At 35.2% G+C, this 15,899-nt stretch overlaps 1 protein-coding gene across 10 annotated transcripts in view; it reads left to right on the top strand.

Annotated features, from left to right (window-relative positions):
- The window catches only part of CNKSR2 (connector enhancer of kinase suppressor of Ras 2), a 322,983-nt gene extending 310,460 nt beyond the window's left edge, over positions 1-12,523 (top strand). For 9 of the 10 annotated variants that reach the window (XM_043991405.1, XM_043991402.1, XM_043991407.1 and 6 more), the window contains 2 exons: positions 9,653-9,849; positions 12,299-12,523. In XM_043991405.1, the coding sequence (XP_043847340.1) occupies positions 9,653-9,849; positions 12,299-12,514 (413 nt within the window). In that variant the 3' untranslated portion in view covers positions 12,515-12,523. Of the gene's footprint in view, positions 1-1,039; positions 2,360-9,652; positions 9,850-12,298 lie in introns of those variants that run through there. The other variant, XM_043991411.1, reaches the window with a different exon arrangement.
- Positions 12,524-15,899: the final 3,376 nt, after the last annotated feature.

The following is a 15,899-nucleotide window of genomic DNA, read 5'->3' as shown; positions in this document are numbered from 1 at the left end:
ACTGTGCTTCTTCCTATTTTCTAGTTACCTAGTGATATAGGAAATATTTCTTTCCCCATTTGCCAAAGTAAGTTGCCAAAAGGCTTTCTATTGGTTCTTTAAATTTATATGTTCTGCTTTTATCCCATTATTAGTTTTTCCTTCACATGTTCATAGTACTCTGCTTTGTCATGTGTCTTAATAGGTATTACAAAATGCTATAGTTTAAATCAGTCCTTGGCCAGAAGTTGAATTTCTCATATTAGTATATGCTAGCAGGATCCACTGTATATTCTAACAAAAAAATGATTCCTGTTTCTTAAATCATTCAATTCTGTAGTCTCAGTTTCCCCAGGTAAAGATACCCTTGGGGTACCTTGCCCCAGGATATATGCCTTCTCATCAAATATGAAGACACTTTCAGTTATTCTTCCTCCATTACTGTCAGACTTTCTTCGAAAGAGACCAATGTATCACTTCTTATGTTGAAATGCATGACTTTGCTGGAAGAAACAAATGAAGGAGCTTCTCTTTGATCAATTTTTCTACCACTTCATAGATTAGGAACTGAAAGAGTAGGCAACCTGAGAGTGACACACCTTAGGTAACTGGATGCCAAAATGAGCCAAATAACTTTTTCTTGTAATTCTTGAATTGATGGAGCTCAGGCATAATCTCGTAGAGGAAAGAAATACACTTTAATGTGATTATTATGACATCATTTAGACTGTGATTTTTATATATAAAAAGCTGTACTTTTAAAAAAATATATGGATTTTTTAAAATAAAATCAAGATTGTAGAAAGATTTATCTGTCTTGGGTTACCCAAGAGAGATATTTTAAAGGAAACATTGCCTTTTTTAATGTATAAGTAGACTTGCATGCAGATAGGGAAGAACTTATGGTACTAAAAAAACACATACAAGTCTTGCCAAATTTTGATATTTTCTCTTTTATCAGTATTGCATGATTCTATTTCTAATACAATACTAATATGATATGGAAATGATAGCACTCGCAGGTCTTTCATCATATTGTATCACTGCTTTATCATATTAGGCTAATACACTGCGAGAGTTGATAGAACCTCTCCATGCCCAATCGGATCCACTTCTCTTGGCACTGAACCCAATGGACTCACAGATTGATAAGCTAAAGTTTAGAGAATTTAGATCGGAGAGAGTTGACACGGCGCAGACTCAACTTCAACCGCTTGCAAGCAACTTAATGGCCTCCGTTCCGAAAACTTAATAAGTCCTTCTTTGATGTTTCTAACAGAAAACAGACTTTTATAAGTTTAGACTACCAAATGTCTACATTTGGGGCCTCCAGAAAGGGATTTTAAAGGGGCAGAGCAATCTTATGAAGAATACATCCTTTCTACACTGGGACTTAGGCATAAAATCAAAGCCAAGCAAGATGGAGGACAATAGCTGAAAAACTGCCATCTCTATGGGAGAACAGAAGGGGAAGAGGGTTTTTTAACAGGTCAAGGGCTCTTGATTGGTGACACTTCTATTGTATTCTTCTGACATCAAGGAAATAAAGAGGGATCAGCTTTGGTAACTATAAAATCCTGGCTTTTTGTGGACTCTTCACTATCCTCTGTCAGGAAAAGTGGAGGAATAAAATCCTGTATAAGTGTGCTTTGCATTTTTTTTAAATTACAAAAAGTTGATCTGTTGTATCATCCTAAATTAAGTGTAATCTGCCACAGCAAGGTATACACAGCTTGTTCTAAGACTTAATATGTCTAATATTTTATCTTGCATATTCTGATGTAACTGAGACTGACTTAGATGACAGTGATGAAGAAGATTCCACAAGCTGGGCTTTATTAGATCCCTCAGATAAGATTTTCAGTTCTTCTTTGTCTTCTGGGACTTGTATGGAAGTGTTGTTGCCTCATAGGACAAATATAAGGTGTTATCTATAAAACACTTTGACTCCATAGGGCTATAAGTTTGTTTTTCAGACCAGGTTTTTGTCTGGATGTCATTCAAGCTAGATTCAGATGTTATTATTTATTATTATGTGCTGGGCATTCTGTGGCTCAATATTAGCCTCTCTCTCTGTAGTGGATGTGAAATTCCTTTTATTTAGTTGAATATAGATATACCATAATAGTTTCAATGCTAATTACTGGATATTTCATACTGTGTTATGGACAGATAATTTAAAACTGTATTTTGAAATGTTTTTTTCTTCCTGTCACCGCAGTGTGTGGTATTGAATAATGTTAATATCTGTAAAAATATATATTATATAAAAATAAAAATGTATGACCAATTGGTATGTAATCATTTTAGATAGAAAAATAGTATGCCAAGTATATTTGATGGTAATTTCCTTCCTAAAGAGAAGTAAAACAGAGATGAAATTCATGTTGTAAATAAAATCACATCAATCTGCCTTATAGCTATTGCTAATTTTAATATATTTCTTTAAAATATTTTAAATACTATGGCTATTGATGTGAAAATTCATCAAAAGTACCTTTTATTGGTATTTAGTATCAATGATTTTGAATTGGAATGATCACCACACTTTAACCATAGCATAAAACTTCATGACCCTGATAGTTTTCCCTGATTAAGGAGTACAGTATCCATATTAATGTCCAAATACAACCATTGCTACTTAGCAGAGCAATGTTCTTTCACGGATAGTCTGCTTAAGATCTAGATGTTTGACAACTGATCAGATTTCCCCCAATTCCCAAGTCTTTCAATGCCTGGTAAAGGAAGCATCCAATGGAACACCTAACTTTTTACATGTGAAATTGTCTTTCTAATCACACTCCTTTACTTGAGGCAATACATGGATTCTCTGTCAACAAAGATTTGGAAATCTAGAACATTCAAGATTAAAGCTAATCTAAAAGGCTGAAAACTTAATGAGTACATTACATGGTTTTCATTATACTTCATTTACAGGCAGTAATAAAGTTGCTCTAAAACTAATTGAGGGTCCCAACATCCCTTCCTTCCTTCATTTATTTACTGAATTTAAAAAATCTGTTCGAGTACTTACTATGTGTAAGAAATAAGATAAAGCACTATATGCAGGGACATTATTAATTACCATTTTGAACAACATTAATCAATGGTACATTTAATAGCCTTTGCCTGTGTTGGGGGCAGCTAGGTGGCACAGTGGATAAAGCACCAGCCCTGGATTCAGGAGGACCTGAGTTCAAATCCACTTGACACTTGACACTTACTAGCTGTGTGACCCTGGGCAAGTCATTTAATCCTCATTGCCCCACCAAAAAAAAACAAACAACAACAACAACCAAACCTGACTCTCTAGGTGAAAAAAAAAAATTAGGAAATATCCTTTGTCTGTGGCCAGAAGAAGCTTACATTTTGACATTATATGGCAATAGGTTAAAACCAGTTTTCTTTCTTCTGGGTGTTTTCCTTTTCTCCACACCTATATTGAGGCATTCTTTATCACTGTGAAGGAGAGATCTGAGAATCATAGAATTAGAGATGCTAGGGACTTTAGATGCCATTGAGCCCAACTCCCAAATTTTATAGATGAGGAAACTGAGTCTTAGAAAGATTTTAACCAAAAGTTTACCCAAGGTCACAGAGTTAACACCAATGTCAAAAGTAAACATGATTTAGAGCTGAAAGGGACCTCAGAGTTCATCTAGTCCAACCTCTTAATTTTACAGATGAGAAAAATGGAAGCTCTGGTGGTAAGTGATTTGTCCTAAATCCCACAAGTACTAAGTAGAAGAGCTGGTGTTCAAACCCAGGTCCTCTGAATCCTAGTTCAGCAGGAAAACACACTCTACAATGTCGAATGCCTTACATTACACTGACAGAGGCCCCCTCTTGCCTGCTTCAGTTACCCATGCACTACTCCATCCTCCTCCCTCCATTTTGTTTATATTTGTATTCTGTAGTGATTAATCATTTTAACTGTATAAGAAGTCTGAATAAATGGTTCATGTTTAATTTGAACATTAAGTAATGACTTGGAAAACATAAGAACCAGGGTGTTATCAGCTCACAGTAAAGAGCATTTTAGATGGGAGGTCAGGGGACCTGGGTTTTTAAAACCTGGCTCTGTTATTTATTACTTGTGCATGTCCTAAGGTGAGTCACTTAACATCTATGAGCCTCAATTTACACATGTGTAAAATTAGATAATTAGACTAAACAATCTCTCAAGTCTCTTACAACTCGAAATCTGTGCTCATATGCTCTCTACCACCCTCACGGAAGTGCATAAAAACTTCTTATGTAAGGCTGATGTCACCCTGTATATCAATAGACTTTTACACAGAGTGACACCAATAAGCTGGTCCCAACATCCAATATACTTGTGACATTCATGCAAAAATGCCTTGTCCTTTGTGAAAGAAAAGGGCAAGCATTCCTTGTGCAATTAAGAGAGATAACAAACCAGTGAGACTTAAAAGAAACTGCTGTTTATATAAGGATTAAGGCCTCCAAAATTTGCTTGATGACTAATGCTGTTATGTGTAGCATCCCGAGCCATGTGTCACTGAACCTTTTCCAATCTTATGTGCTTATAGCAACAGAGCCTTGGAACATAACTCGCTTTCTAAAGAACCAATTGTTTTCATAGGTACAGAAGCTATTTTTTTTTAATGAATGCTATCTTCTTCCTTAAATGAACATCATGTCTTCCTTAAGAGTGAACAGAAAGAATTCTGTAATCATTTTAGAATCTAATGGGGGTATTTTATTTTTTGCCAGAAGGTTCACAGAAAACAACCAGATTTTGGTTGTCTTGGTTATCCAGATTTTTCTCTAAACCGTTCCACCTCCCAACCAATTAGCTTTTTCTTTGGCTCCCAATTTGACCTCACCTGCAAAGTGAACTTTTCTTTAGAAATTTTAATAAAGATTCTCCTAGGGGCAGCTAGGTGGTGCAGAGGATAAAGCACCAGCCTTGGATTCAGGAGTACCTGAGTTCAAATCTGGACTCAGACACTTGACACTTACTAGCTGTGTGACCCTGGGCAAGTCACTTAACCCTCATTGCCCCACCAAAAAAATAAAAATAAAAATAAAGATTCTCCTAGCTCATTTATCACCTTGCAACAAAATTTTCATGGTGGAGAGATTCAGAAGGAAATTTAGGTTTTGATTTTTCTCTCTCTCTCATTATTTCTCATCAAAGTTAAACAAATGCCACTACAGCAAATCAAAATAAAAAAGACAGAATTGAATAATCACAGAAACTATACAAACTGTTGCATGGCTCAATCTTCCCACATGAAGAGAGAGAAGCAGAAAGATACAAAGACAGAGAACATTGTCATTACCCAGTTCACACTCTGAAATACAAGAAGGGAAACCAAAGGAAAGATCTCTTCCTATTTGAGAAAATTGTCACCGTGTCAATAAGAAATTTGCTAGAATTCCAACCTACTGTTTTATTTTAAACTTAGCTAACCTTTCCCATGAGCTTTTCTTTTCTACCTGCAACCATGAAAATATATTCAAACTTCAGGGCCCAACAAAAGAACCTTTTCCAAGCTCATCACATTCTTAGATTAGCAGAATAAATGGAATATAAATGAGGCAACAAATGATAGTCTTGCCTTTTCACCTCCAGCACCTGCTTCAGTACATTTGCCATCAGAACTGAATTTCCCTGACACAGCAAACAAATAATCAGTGACTTAATCGTAAACCCTATTGTCATTGCTGGAAATTTTATAGGAGGGAGAGAACTTTATCTGTCCTCTTTGCAAAAACAAAAGAAAAAGAAAAAAAACACACATCTTAATTTGCCACTGGCCTGGCTTACACATTTTTTAACATAAATAAGAATGTTTTCCTCTTGGGGTTTAATCAGGAAAAAAGTGAGGGGTGGGCAAAAAAAAAAATTTCATTATATAATAAATGAATCCATGAAAACAGCATAGCTATAATTTAGATATGCTTGTCTACAATTTACCAGCTCTTTAAAAACACTCAGTGATGTGTCCAAGAGCTAGTTCTAAGCCAGGACTCTACTAACTGATATGGCCCATTTAAAATTTGAGTCTTCAGGAAAGCAGACCTCACCAGGTTGTTTTTATTGGCTCTAAGCAAGCCCCAGTGTCAACTAATAGGTTTAAGAGAAGAAAGAAAAGGAAGGATTTTTAAGAGAAAGAAGCCAGAAGAGGAGAAATGAGAAGAAGGAAAAAAAGGAAGAGGAAAATAAAGATGTTCCAGTGTTTGTTATTGCAACATTTGCAGAACTTGGCTTAACTGGTATCCATTCAACAAAGGGCAAAGGAGCTAATTTTTAATAATGGAAAATAAAGGTCTGTTTTGTTTTGAATGTTGAGTTTTGTGTTGTGTTTTAGTTGTTGAGTACAATAGATAAGATCCTCCTGTGACTCTGAATTCTCTTTAAAATATAAGAGAAACCTATCCTTTGTCCAGTCCAGAATTGTGAAGGCTGGCTAGTGGGTTGCATTTTGTTGTAGCCTGGCAATATAATCCATCCTGCTTGCTCCGTTCCAGTACTTTGTATGTGTATGTGTATGTGTTGGGGGGTCGGGGGAGACACATTAATAATCACTGATAGGAAAGGTATGTACTGTGCTATTACCACATTGTAAAGTGTGTTCATGTCCTGTCTACTGAGATGCCCTGTTTAAATGTGCTAACAAGAGAAAAGTTAATACTCTGGACAACTGTCAAAATTCCTCATTGATTGATGCCCTCATCTAGTTGTCGTCTTTTTTCTTTGAAAAGAAAGAGAAAAAGACATAATTTGTTTTGTTATTTGTGTAACAGAATGACTACATAGACCCCTTAATGCATGAAAAATATTAACAACTCATAAAATACAAAATCAGCCTTAATAGGCTCTATTATTTAGAGAATGGGAAAAGCAGTCTAGGTTAAAATGGTTTTAAGATAAAATAGAGACTCATTGACATTGTTAGGTAATATAAATCAGAACCATAAGGAAATAAAAAATTATACCACAAAAATACTCCAGCCTCCTTTAAATCCTAAAACTATAATCTAAATCATTCTCCCCTTCACCTCTTTTCTAGAGTTGAAAAATTAATAATAGTGCATGCCACCCTAAATCTTAACTACTATAATTCACATCTGGTGAGCCTCTCTCCTGTGTCTAACTCTAAAAATCCAGCACAAAATTTTATTTGCCCAGTTTTCTTAGCGTTAGCTATTGCCTGGAGGCAAGAGTCTGGAGTGACTCAATAATTTTAGGGTCCTTGGCTGGACTATGATTTTATGAAATAGTAGCAAACCTCTTCTCTACGCTATCACCTTAGTTAAGTTATTCTTTAAATGTGCCCCAGTTTCTAGAACTTGGTTCTTACTTTCTTATCTACCTTATGACTGTGTATTCCTTTCTCCAAACTAATCTCTGTAGTCAAATCACTACCTTCTTGTTAGTGTGTGAGGCTTCCTACCTTTCAGGGCATCCCATTCACTCATCCCATTTCATGGCAATAAAAGACATTGAGTTGAAAGAGGATTAAAAGAAGAAGGATTGTAATAGACATTTGTAACTTTACATCTGAAGCTAGTATTAGGAATCAAACCTAGCCCAGTATTTAAAAAGTGAATATTCACTCATAGAACACATTAAGCATATTATAGGTGTTTGTGTAGGGGAGAGGGGTGAATCAAAATGATCTCTACCATTTTGATGGGAATACCTCTCTCCACCACCACCACCACTACTGTGGAGTTTGTCCATATTCTATGAGAAACTTCCCTGATGGAGCCCCCTTACATTTATTTTATTTTCTTTCAGGTGCAGACCTGTGATTCCATCAATGCAAGAAACTCCCTCCACCAGTGCAGATCAGGGACTCATCTCTAATTAATCTGAGAGTTGCCTGGGGGCACTGAAATATTAAGTGACTTACCCAGTGGTCACATAGGACTTGCACCCAGTCTTTCTGCCTCAGAGGCAGCCCCTTGGTCCACTGAACAATGCTGCCTCTTGGGTGCTTAATAAATGTCAGGAAATAACATCCAACTTCTGTTCAATGATATTAATGCAATGTGCCGATAACCTCAAGAAATTTCCTAATGGAGGGATGATAGCTCTGAGTGACTAAAATCACACTTGTTGGAACATATTGCCTTCAGCAAAATAGTTGAATATGAAATTTATATGAAGCTCTTCTTTAATTCTGAAAGAGATCCATTCTTTTAAGCTAAGACAATAGAAATATGATTTGATAATATGGAGTCTTGGCTTCTAGGATATAAACTGCCTTCTCTTAGCTTCTCACATTACAATCTTCTGTTACATGTCAAATTCAAACAAATACTGGAACAGTTGAGGAACTTTCTGAAAGCTCTGTAGGGAAGTACTAGTGAAGCAATTACAAGTGGCTTCACTAGACAATAAATAAACTGTCAGCACATTAGGTACAAAGATCCAGATTGAAAAAGAGCACAGAAAACACTGAATTCTGCTTTCACAGGCCAAAATTATTTGTATTCTCCAGAGTTGCAATAATAAGTTTAAAAAAAAAACTTGATATTGTCTCATTATACAATTCTCTATCCCTAAGGCAAAAGGGGTGTGTGTGTGTGTGTGTCCTATAATAGAAGCACTTTAGAGTCCTGGCAGACAGATCTCAATGAAAAGAGGGAAATGAGAAACAGGTAGGAAGGAAGGAAGGAAGGAAGGAAGGAAGGAAGGAAGGAAGGAAGGAAGGAAGGAAGGAAGGAAGGAAGGAAGGAAGGAAGGAAGGAAGGAAGGAAGGAATCCATTTCCTAGAATCATTCTCTAACAAATTTCTTCCTGTTACATTCTGATTTAAAGTACCCTTTTACTAAGTTCAGTTTTGTTTTTTCTTTCAATTTGGAGCAATGGCACGTATAATTGCTATCATATTTTATGGTGATTTTACCACTTACTATGAGAGTAATGTGACATTCTATAATTTTGCTTGTTGTACTCTTGGAAGATTTATTACAATAAAAGGTACTTTCAAGTGTATCAATACTAGTTACTATGAATTCTAGAGAAAGACATTCTTCAATCAGAAACTTTTCTTCGTTAGCACATCTAATCTCGTTATACTGATAATTTATCTTCATTATAATGACTCAAAGCACTATGAGATGTTGAAGTGCATTCTAAATCATCAAAAAATGATGAATTTATTCATTAGATTGTACTTGTAGTCTCTGAGAATTGTCAACAAGTATGTACAAATCAAAACCCTCTCAAGAGGCAGAATGAGGTATCAGAAAGAGTCCTGGACCTGGATTCTGAGAACCAGATTTTGCATCCTAGCCCTGCTGGTGATTCTCTAAATGACTGAGAAATCATATAAGGTAGCTGGGCCTTCATTTTCTTATCTTTTAAATAGGAAGAGTGAAACAAGATGACCTGTGAAGTTCAGATCTAAATCTATGATACTCATCAGAATATTTAATCAGTCAGGGCACTTCCCTGCTGGTAATGAAACTTTTCCTATAATATTCTTTATCACATTTAGCCAGCTGTTTGCAGTTTTGTGAATGGTATTAACATGTTTTCCATCTAGTTTATTATTCTAGTTTTCAGTTTTAGACAGAAATGATACATCTTGATTTTAAAAGTAAAGAAACACTGGAATAGGCTTTGGTTTGGTTTAACGTGTCAAATAATAGTTAATGTTCTCTTCATTTTCATTTTTGGACATTGCAGATGAAATAGGAGAAGAAAACCTAGCAGACTCATTGCAAGATTTATACAAGGCATTGGAGAGAGCCAGTTTGTCACCTCTGGGAGAACACCGAATTTCAACCAAGCTGGAATATAAGAAATCTTTCATTAAAAGGTGTAGTGATCCAATAGTGAATGAAAAACTGCATAGGCTGCGAATTCTAAAAAGCACTTTAAAGGTAGGATGTACAAGCAGAGGAGAAAAAAATCCTATTTCAAAAGTTCATTCTTCAACTACAAATGAATTGTTCTAGCACAGTATAGAAATTCAAAATAAGATGTTTTCATTTGTTGACTTTGATTATTTTGGGGGGGATGGGAAACCAATGTGAAAGAGTGGGAAAGGAGGTCAGCTAGGTGGAACAGTGGATAAAGCACAGGCCCTGGATTCAGGAGGCCCAGAGTTCAAATCTGGCCTCAGGCACTTGACATTTACTAGCTGTGTAACCCTGGGCAAGTCACTTAACCCTCATTGCCCCGGGAAGGGGGGGGGGGGGAAGAGTGGGAAAGGAAAGTCCTGGTCCTCTTAGTATAATAATTGTATTGAGAGGAGAAAATATGATCTTAATTTTTCATTAAAATCTCAGATAGGTGTCAAATCCTTTGTAACAGCTCTGGGTGAGAAACAGGAAGCAATATGCACATTTGCTGAAAATACAAAGCTTTCGCAGAAAAAAAATTTGCAGAAAATACAGAGCTTTTTCTAAGTGTTTTAATTTCCTATGATAAATATTCTATGTGCTGTAATTTCAGAGAAAATTGCTTAAAGAATTGGAATAAAAATAGTAAGCTTTTTAGTGTTTTAAAGTTTGCAAAATGCTTTACAAATATTATCTCATTTGATCCTCACAACAACCCAGAGAGGTAAGTTTTATTATTATCCCCATTTTACAGTTGAGGAAACTGACAGAGAGAGATAAGTGATAATAATAATTATTATTATAATTATAAGATAAAAGAGATAAGATAAGAGTTATCCAAGGTCACACAGTTAGGGAGTGTCTGTGTTCTATTGACCAAAGTAACTAGCTTCCATATAGGGTACAGCATGATTAAAAACACAGAGTCCAGAAAAGCAGAGTTTGTTATTTGGGGGACAAACTCCAGTATTACTTGGCAGGAAAAAGATAAGGTGCATGGTATACTAAAATGGGAGGATCTTGAATGCCAAACAAAAGTTTGTATTTTACCTTACTCAAGTAACTGAAGAATTTTTTTTTGAGTAGAGGAGTCACATTATGAGATCTATACATAAAACAAATTAAACATTTAGCAATAGTGTAAAGGATTGATTGGAGGCACAGAGGCAGGCAGTCAAATTAGGAGACTAGATGGATAGTGATGGGGGATAATTAGCAAAGGGAGAAATTTGCTTTAGTGAGGGGTAGGGACAACTTCTCTCTGATAGAAAGAAATGAGAGAAAAAGTAGTGTTACTGTATTTTAATACCTCGAGTATAGGCTTTTGGCAATGTGTGTTAGATGGCTTCAGTCTTAATGTGTTAAATGGCTTCAATCTTAAATAGAGAACTAAACCATCTACCATAATCATGAGGAATGAATATATGTTTGAGAGCTTGGGTGCAACTAAGTAGCACAATAGATAAATGCCAGGCCTGGAGTCAGGAAAACTCATCTTTGGAAGTTCAAATCTGGCCTCATTCACTTATTAGCTGTATGACCATGGGCAAGTCACTTAACCCTCTTTACCTCTGTTTTATCATCTGTAAAATGAGCTGGAGAAGGAAATTACAAACCACTCCAGTATTTCTACCAAGAAAATCCCAAATGGGTGAGGTTTAAGGAACGACTAATGGCATATGTCTAAAGTGAGGTGAAGAAGGTTGTTACTGATGACATAAGTAAGGGATAGTGTAGTCAAACTATGGTCAACATAAATATTGAAAAAGTGGTCAACATGAAAATGGGAAAGGGGTGGAGAGAAATCTGAGTCAAGTACTAAGGTCATTAATGAAGTTAAATAATTCAGAGATTGGTGAATAATGGTAAAAAAGGTGGGAATTGTTATAAATAGATTGCATGTATCTTAAAAGAGGACGAACTATTAAGGGGTGGAAATAGAGAAAAAGTCTGGAAGTGCTATCAGGAAGAAAAAAATCTGCCAAATTCTTTTGCTCTGTAAATGTGGGTAAGTGAGTAGTAAAGTGGTCAGCAATGGATTGCAAAGATCATTAAGTCCCCTGGGTAAAAGTAAAAAGTAGAAAATTCAAGGATTTAGAAGAATTTGTTGCTAATGGGAAATATGGGGAGGGGGCAGGGAAAGAAAGGGTTGTTGCTGTTTAGTAGTTTCAGTCAGTCAATTCTCCCCTGGGGGAATTGTTAACAAGTATAGTGGAAATAGTTTAAAAGACTGGCAAACTGAGTAGGTGTGGACCTTCACTGGAGTAAAATTTATTACAATAAGAATCAGTTGAGGAGAAGGTTATATAGTCACAGATCATTTTGATGACTAGGATTAAGAAATGAATGTAATAGGAAGTAGATCAGAGTTATCAATATGGGAAGGAAAACTATTTTATTATCAGAATGTAGATAATAGAAGAACTTGAAATGTTAACCTAACGTTTTCCTTGGAATATGGTATTAACTATGCTATTTTGTTTTTCAGGCTAGAGAAGGAGAAGTAGCCATTATAGATAAAGTTCTAGACAATCCAGATTTGACATCGAAAGACTTTCAAGAGTGGAAAGAGATGTACCTTGACCTCTTCTTGGATATCTGTCAAAAAAGTACCCCAAATGACCCATTAAATGTTTCTTCTGAAGTAGATGTACTTATATCCTCTCTAGTGCATACCCATTCATACATTGAAACGCATGTGTAAGCGTCTTGTCTTCACACCATCTGGCACCCTCCTGTCCTTTGAACAAGTGCATAAGGTAGTTTTTATATTCATGTGTGGGAAACTTGGTAAATTATATTTTAATGTTGCTGAACTATATGAAGTAAACCTCATGATATCACTGTCTTTAATGAACATTTGTATATTTTATATGCAACCAGTGCTCGGCTTGTGTTTACCTTGTGCAAAATAAACCGTCTTTAATAATTTAAAATTAATTTTTGCAAATAGCTGTGGAGACAGAAAGACCTCAAGTAGTAAATCCTGAAGACAGTTTACTATTGGAACTTTACTGTCCCTTTAAGTTAATTTTATATGAAACAAAACTTTAGAACTGAATCACATTTTTCAGATGCAGACATCTTGTGGGAAAGAACATAAATCTTTTATATTTATTAAAATGTGCTAAGAATTTTCTTAAACACTGCACAAAGTTTAATGCTGTAGGTTTATTTTTGTGAAATGTAGGTTAGTACAAAAGAAAGTTAAGCAGAATAGAAAATCATTGCTATAAGAAAAGTTCAGGTATAAGATATCCATGTCTTAATAGTTAATTAACTTTTGAAAGCTAGATAATGAAAATGTTATTATTGCAAATCTACAGGAACTCTAAATGGTATATCAGGGGAAAGCTTTGTAAGGTTTTTTTGTAAAAAAAAAAAAAAAAGACCAAAATCAAAGAGATAGCTGCTTTATTTTTTCTTGGTTTAAATCTTTCTTTATTTTTCTAGTGACGGGATGTTGTGAGAGTGAATAGGAATTTGAGTATTGATTTTTCTTTAACAGATTTAACTCACCCAATAAGGCAGCTACACAAATAACACCAACCTCATGTTTTGAACTACAATTCAAAAAAAAAAGTCACTAAGTATAAATTCAATAAATGGATTTTACAGTTAGCTTACTTGTTTTCCTCATCTATGAATTAGACTAAATAATTACATTTAGAGACAAGAAAGCAAAAATAACTAATAAGTTAAAGTTTGGATGTATTAAAAATTTGGGAAATATTGAGGAAAAAATTAAGATGTACTTTGTGTGGGGCAAAAGGGTACTGTCTATTCAGAAATGTTCCAGTGAGTTATATGTGTGAGAAACAATGGACATTTTTCTTCTATTCTTGAACTGTTCTATAAAATGGAGTGTGTATGTGGGAAACTCCTCTTCATATATTTATAATTATTAGCTTGTTTTTGAACGTGATCTCAGCATGATGATGATTGTGCTGCTTCTCAGTGTCTGGCTGCATAATTTCAAAGTCACAATTTGATATTTTAAGAGGAGGGGTCACCCCCTCCCCATCACTGTCTATCTTGAGAACTACTTTTAATCAGCTTTATTACTGTAGCCTGTTAAGCTCAGTGAATGTACTTTAATCTTGAAGAGCTCAGATACTTTCCAGTGATTATCCTCGCTGTGGAAGAGGAAGTGAAAGTTACACAGGGGAGCCTTCTTTTGTTTGCTTTAAAAATTACATTTGAATTGCTATTGTTTTGCAAACTTTGCACAATTGTACAGGGAAAGTGGCCTTTCTGCTGCCCATTTTCGGTACTTCTATATGTTATCAAAATGGATGAGGAATCACATCTTAATGTTCATATGAGATAGGATTTGAGGTCCAGTGTATTATTTTTGTCATTTTAAAAAAATCTATTTGTAAAAAACAAAACAAAATCAACATTTACTTACTGCATGAGTATGGACACTGATAACATTAAATTTGTGGATTTTGTACATTTAGTTTAAAAAAAAAATGCTTGTCCTGAAATGAAGTGTGCTCTTCTAACAAGCATTTAAAGGCCTGTTGTTGTTTAATGGACCAAAAACATAAATATATCCATAAAAATATTTGATAGCAATGAATGAGTAATGCACATGGGACAGATGATATCACGTGGCCACCAGGCAATTAAAGGAAAGGACTAGGTCTGTTGCCATGCAACAGTTTTTCTGCCTAAACTTTACTTTGGTTAACAGGTAAAAATTAAACCTTTATACTTTTAAAACACTTGTGGATAGCCTGGCATGAAAGTGTGCATTGACACCATTCATTGTGATGCCTTCTTGAATAGCATTTCAAGTGCTAATCTGACTATTAATTTCTATGAACATTTATTAAGCACCTACTGCAGGTGCTGTATTAACACGGAGCCTGGAAAGGGAAAAGGGAGCATTGTAGAGAGAAGTCAGAACAAATACAGCTATCAAAGGAATACTTATAAAGCACTTCATTTATTAATATAAAACGTTTATGCATTTCATACCCTTGTAACCAAGTCATGTAGTCATCCTGCTATATTAAGTGTTCTAAATGTTATGCTGTAGGTGGCCCAAGCCTGTTTAGTTTAAACAAGCATTCTCTCTGAGACCTTTAAAAACTGGATTTTCCAGTTCATTTTGCACAAAAATAAACCTTCACCTTATTGTGTATTCCATCATATAGCTTTTCCCCCCAGGATGGAGGGAGGAGGTGATAAAGAAGAAGGGAAAAGAAATCACTTTTCTTTACAAAAAGAATATGTGGGAATCTGGAGAGCTTTTACTTAAAGAAGATGGATGCAGAAAATATTTTATTTACTGTTAGACCCCCATCTTAATCCTCTTCCTTATGAACAATAATTACTCATGTATTAGTGATACTAAAATGCTATCAAAACCATGCCAGAAAATTAAAAACAAACAAAAAACCCTACCCAAAGGCCATACCACAAGTTACTTTCCCAAAGATTTTCTCAGTTCAATATTTGCATAAGACATTAAGTAAGATATAATCACAATTATAGCTATGATATGTTCAAAATCATAGTTTTCCTTCCAGCAATTTTATATTGTTTAATGAAGACTGTCTCAGTCAACTATTTACTAGAATAATACCATCCTCTAGAGCTATCATTGCTAACATTTTCCAACACTTGAGTGGCTTCACTTTTTTTTTCTTTAGCTTTGGCACAAAGATGATTTTTATTCAATTCCTTGTAAAATTCAAATTTTCAGTTATAGCTTTTTAAAAATAAAAGGGGATAACTACTCTAAAACTTTGCTAACCCAGTTATATTTTTCCAAGAAATCAGGTTGCTGAAGCTAAATCATATCTTTCCTCTTTTCTATCTTCTCTTTTACTTCCATTCTGCCACCTTTTGAGGGGGAGGGGAGGGGAATCCTTTCTGGAACTTAATGTCCGGCTGAAACTGTCTTCAGTCGTAGTACTTCGTTCTATCTGCTTGTCCATAACCTTCACTCCGTGCAATCTCATAAGATCTAAAGTTACATTGGAAGAGAAAGAATATCATTTTTGGGACAGTGTGCTAGTCAGGGACACCCACTTTCATAACTGCGCCAAGACAACTGCTTGCTGAAATGAGAAGAG

Source organism: Dromiciops gliroides, chromosome 3 (genome assembly GCF_019393635.1).
Source record: "Dromiciops gliroides isolate mDroGli1 chromosome 3, mDroGli1.pri, whole genome shotgun sequence".
Taxonomy (NCBI): Eukaryota; Metazoa; Chordata; class Mammalia; order Microbiotheria; family Microbiotheriidae; genus Dromiciops; species Dromiciops gliroides.
Note: the sequence above shows the minus strand (reverse complement) of the source record. Positions and strands in the feature narration are given on the sequence as shown.